We start from the raw sequence: 5,343 nt of genomic DNA, 5'->3' as shown, positions 1-5,343 counted from the left end.
CCAAAAATGGGCCACCAATATAAGAACCAACAACTTTAAAACTGTGTTGGTACGTGATGTAGGTCAGCATTCCACAAGGGTCAAGATGTCCGAAGGGGAGTTTCCTCCTTCTAACCATGGCCAGGAGCTGCCAGGGAGGGAATGGCTCCTTTTCTTCTTCTCCCTCCCTCTCTTTTCTCCACTCCTTTTCTCTCCTTCTTCTCTTTCTCTTTTCCTTCCTTTTAGCTCTTTGTTGAAGATCATAGGGGGGGCAATTGCCGCCTTGCCCCCCCTGTGGCGCCGCCCCTGGTTTTGCACTCTCTTGCAAATGTCTTACAATTATAAAGTCCAAGATCGTACCAGGTTTGTCCTATCTTTGACTTAGCATTTCTAATTACCCTCTCTGGATCCAAACACTCACCTATCTTGTATTCTACTCTAAACAAGGGCTGCTCAAACTTCATCCACTCTTTAACAACACCATGTTGATAAGTGTTGCGGATCACTAATATGTTCCCCTTCTCATCATAATCAAGCACAATAGCATGACATCTTGGATGAAAGAACCATCCTTTCATAACTATGTGATCTCCAGGGTTAAGTTCGCTGACTTTCTTCACTGCTCTATCATCTTGGAAAGCACCTGCTATTATCTTTCCTGCAACACTACCACCCCATGTACCAATGATTCTTCCAATAGCACCACCTGCAATTCCACCAATCACACCACCAATTATGCCTCCCATAATAGCACCAACTGGCCCAAAAATACCACCCAAGAGTGCTGCTCCAGCAGATTCCATAGGAATGGAAATAAGGCTGGCCAGACCAGCAGAAGCCATTCCCTCAACGACTCCACGAATAGCTGCTTCCACAAAATCTCTTCTTGATATCTTACCCTCTTTTCTCTCTCTATACGCTTCACTCAAGTCCCAAATGACGTGCCCGGTTTCCGTCAACACCAATATTCCTACTCCAACTGTTTGGGAGTTACTCATAACTTCTTCCATAAGTTCAGCTGGAATGACCTCGCTTGCTACTAGTGGCACACCTTTCTTTATTTTTGAAAGAAACTGTGCTCCTTTCTTTGACACAGTCTTCAATGTGCCACTCCCAATGATTTCATTCATCTTTTCATACACCCATTCCACTTGGTGAGATTGTGAATATCCAGTTTTACAGTAAGTTGCAAATGCTTCACAGTTATCTTTAAACAACTTGTACCCAGTATCACCAATCCTTGAACGAGCTCTGGCCAGAATCAATTCCAGCCTATTAGCGTTTTTAATTTTGTCATCATAATCAATGCGATACATTTGGTTGAATAAAGACTCCTCACGACTAGTATTCATTTCCATGGACTCTTCTATAATTTGAAGTTGTGCTCCTTTTTTGGTCCAGTGAATGACAACAATCTCATTATTGTCCCCATTAACATCAGATACAATAGAATGATGCCAGATGCCCTTTTTTCTGTGCCAGGTGATATGATCTCCCTGTTTCAAGATCTCTGCAAAATATCTGGTATCTATTTTGGTTCTTGCACTTTGCACTTGAAATGCTGTATTAACCTCTGGCTTTATTGGCGTATTCTCATATAAGCCTGTGCACCTTGCTGGATCACTATTCACTGACCAGTATCTTGGATTTGACTGTGTTAAATGATGGTAATCCAGTTTTACCCATTCTACATTGCATTTAGTGCAATATTTTCCTATGAGCTCCTCGTCCCTTGTTTTGTAGTGTCGGAATTTGACAAGATCCCTGTTATCACAACGGCCACATGGATCTCTAGATTTGATTGGCATGGTGAATTACCTGTGGAAATTTAATAGAAACAGGAAAAAATGTAATATTTTTGGATAAGACCACTTTTGAAATAATCAGCTTAATTGATCTGGTATTAAGAATGAATTTTAAAATCTTGATCTTGCTGTCATCAGGGGTTGAAGTAGAAATGTGTGTGTAGTGGGGATCAAGGTCCTGGGCCAGGCATGAAAACCCTCCCCCTCCATGGGATTTTTTGAGACAACTAATTTTCTAAATCTGGTTACTGAAATCAGGTTATTTTACTGTTCTAATGTCAAAAGGTTCAAAGTGGAAAAAATAGAATCTTTGGACTTAAAAAGCTCTCCTCTGTGTTTAATACACTCTAAATTACAGGGATTTAAATTCAAATCCAAAAGACTTACTTTCAAAACGTTCAGTGACCACCAATCAATATAGGATTAAAATAAGTCTTTACAAAGTTTTATAAATTTCAGTCCCACAGGGATTTAAAAAATAAAACTTTCAGATTGAAAGTTTAAATCTACAAAGAGCAAATGTTAATACTTCAAAGACTTATTTTCAAGTCTAAAAGATTTAATTTTTAAATCCAAGGCAGACTGTAATAAGTGACAAAACCTTTGGATTAAAAAATAAGACTATCCTTAGACTTAAAATTTCAAATCCTTGAAAGATTAAAAATGCAAGTCCATTGGATTTAATATTCAAGTCCTTTAAGATTTACTTTTAAGCATATCTGGGATTTATTTCAAAATAATATAAATCTTTATGGGGATTTAAATATCGATATTAAATACAAGTCTGTGTGACTTCAAGAAATACGTCTATTCAGGGCAGTAATACCAAGTCAGGACTACTTCTTTCATAAAGTTCAAGCAATAGTCTGCAGTGCCAGTGATAATTCCAGTGTCACTGCAGTGGCGAGTGTGATCCTTCATGGAAATAAGCTTACCCATTTATAAATTATATATGTGTATAGGTAAGCTTATACAGCAGAAGCACAGACTACTACCTCGGCGATTGAAGATAATGTTCACATTGGCCCTTCGTGCACAACAATGTAAGCTTTTTCATGGAAGTTATAGTCACTGACATTGGCAATTACCGCATCTGGGATGCCATTCTGCAAAACAAATTCGTCCACATCACTTCATTCATTCGCTCGTCACCACACGAAATTGCAAAAGAAAGATGGCGGCTGAGCTGTCCAGGAAAACGTTCGATTTGATCACGTGCACGCACCATCGCGTTGTGATTGGTTTAATGTTTAAGTCTTTCGAAAGATTTAAAAATAGATTTTCTTTTTCCGATCCCAAAAAATTTAAATTAAACCCAGCGTAAAATAAATCTTAAAGACTTACAAATTTACAAGTCTCAACTAAGATTTAAATTTTAAGTCTTTCTAATTTAGAGTGTACACACAGCAAAATGGAATAATTTTCTTCCTTTATTATCAGTTTTTTATACGAACAAAATACTTTAAGAATATTAATAATTTCAATTATTTTTACACTATGATGAGGATCATTTATAGTGCCCTTTTAAAGGCACTATTAGAGGCACTATATAAAGGAACTATTTTTAAAGATACTATTATATTGAGTCGCTTAAAAGTCTGACCAGGTATAATAATACCCACTTACCTTCACAAAGCGCAACAGGATGTTCAGGGCGTTTCTCGATATGGTTCCAACGCATCAACTCAATAAAATCCAGGATAAATGCCCGGGGATAAATGTAAAGAATGACAATTTCGGTAATGATGCTTCATATTTGCGGCCTTCAAAAAACTACATGAAATTTGCTCGCAGCAGTGTTCATATGCACATTATAGGCTACCCTGGCTGATACCATATGGCTAAAAAGTTTTGTGACATTGTTGCGAAACTGGAAAAACCCAGGTGATACACTATGGACTACAAATAGCCTCATCCAAGTGGCATGGTTCAATAACCTCAATTAAACAATCATAGTGCAAAATTTGACTTCAAGTTGCAGAGTATGAGTTTTTGTACCCAAATTTCCAAAGGTCATTCAATGAATGACAAATGTATTAGAGTTAAAGAACTGTGCCCTGATAGATGAGCATGTTGTGGATCCTGATGAGATAAGAAGGTATTGTTTTATTATCATTATCAATTTATCATTATGCTGATATGCATTGTATCATTTCTGGTCAATATTTTCGATTATACTAGGCCAGGTACTCATGTATCATCATATTGAGCTGCTGCATCATGCTATGATAATAATTTATATCATAAATTGTATTATTTCTGAAAAATTGATTTTCAGATAAAGTGTCAAGCATTTTATTGTTTACAGCAACATATGTTAATTGGCTAATCCAGTTAAAATCCATACACCCCCTATAGAAAACACAATCTTAATCTCTCACACAGGGAGTGTGAATTTCAAATGGAGTCACCCATTACCCGATTTGAAATTCACACTGTCTGTGTAGAAGATTAAGGTCATGACTTCCATAGGGGCAGAACTTGATCAGTTCCCTCGCACCCCGATGTCCAAACAGCAAGTGTAAGTTAGCGCGGATAGAGGTGTGTAGTGCTGATACCGAAGTGCACAGCGCAGAGTTAAGGAAAGACACATAGCACTGACATCGAGGCAGAAGGACAGATCACAAGATCCAAACAGCGAGCGTGTTAGTGCGAACAGAAGCATGTAGCGCCGATATCGAGTCTCTGCCCACCACCTCTTCAGCACACAGTAGATTGCTTGTGGATAACGCAGAGGCTCTTTACTAGAACTACCATCAGAGGTGTATGCATTTCAACTGGAATAACCTGTTGCATCCATGATCCATGATCCAGGTTGCATTAGATAGCATAATCAGAACAGAAAATTGAAATGGGAGAAATGCATTATATTGGAAGTGTAAGGTATCATATATATCTGTGTATATGATGCATCTTCCTACCCATGCATGGGAATTCCCTCTCAATCATGTAAGGGGCACAACATTTGATGAGGATTTCCAGGATGAGGCATGGGAGTTTTATGAAAGAAAAAAATACAACTTTGTCCACTAATGAGATGAAAAAATAAAAATAAAATTCTCCCACCCAACTCTGCATAAAGATATACATTAAATAAATAAACATAACAAATTCTGGATTTTTCCCCCTAAGAAATTGGGGAAAAATTGCCACCCTTACAGAATATGAGACAAATCTTATCATATCAGACTTAGCATTGACCATCAAGAAATGAACATATCATATCCACTGATATTTCAACCGGATGAAGCAATGCTAAGATAGAAGATCCAAGTAGGTGTATCCATATCTCCCTCTTGGGCAGAGTGGTCCGATGCCCAGCGGTCATCTCCTTAAACCGGAGTGTGATCGGAAGATGTTTAACCATCTGTATAACCCTATAACCCTAATTAACTGTTCCTTTCTTGGACAAAGATTGAATATCATAAGACAATAATGCACACAAACTTCATTTACACAGACAAAATCTACTATGCTTTTGGGAAATGTATCTTGAAGAAATTTCTATCAGAAAAGTGATGAATAAAGAAAGTCACATCACACTTGGTGTGTACACCTC

General features: G+C 37.7%; 1 protein-coding gene across 1 annotated transcript; it reads right to left on the bottom strand.

The window, feature by feature from the left end:
* Window positions 1-239: 239 nt before the first annotated feature.
* Window positions 240-1,787, bottom strand: LOC140138952 (uncharacterized). Its single transcript, XM_072160732.1, has one exon. It carries the CDS (start codon window positions 1,785-1,787, stop codon window positions 240-242), a length of 1,548 nt encoding a protein of 515 aa, XP_072016833.1.
* Between the last annotated feature and the right edge of the window lie 3,556 nt (window positions 1,788-5,343).

The sequence above is a fragment of the Amphiura filiformis genome, chromosome 18 (genome assembly GCF_039555335.1).
Source record: "Amphiura filiformis chromosome 18, Afil_fr2py, whole genome shotgun sequence".
Classification (NCBI taxonomy): Eukaryota; Metazoa; Echinodermata; class Ophiuroidea; order Amphilepidida; family Amphiuridae; genus Amphiura; species Amphiura filiformis.
This window is presented reverse-complemented; position numbering and strand designations above follow the sequence as displayed.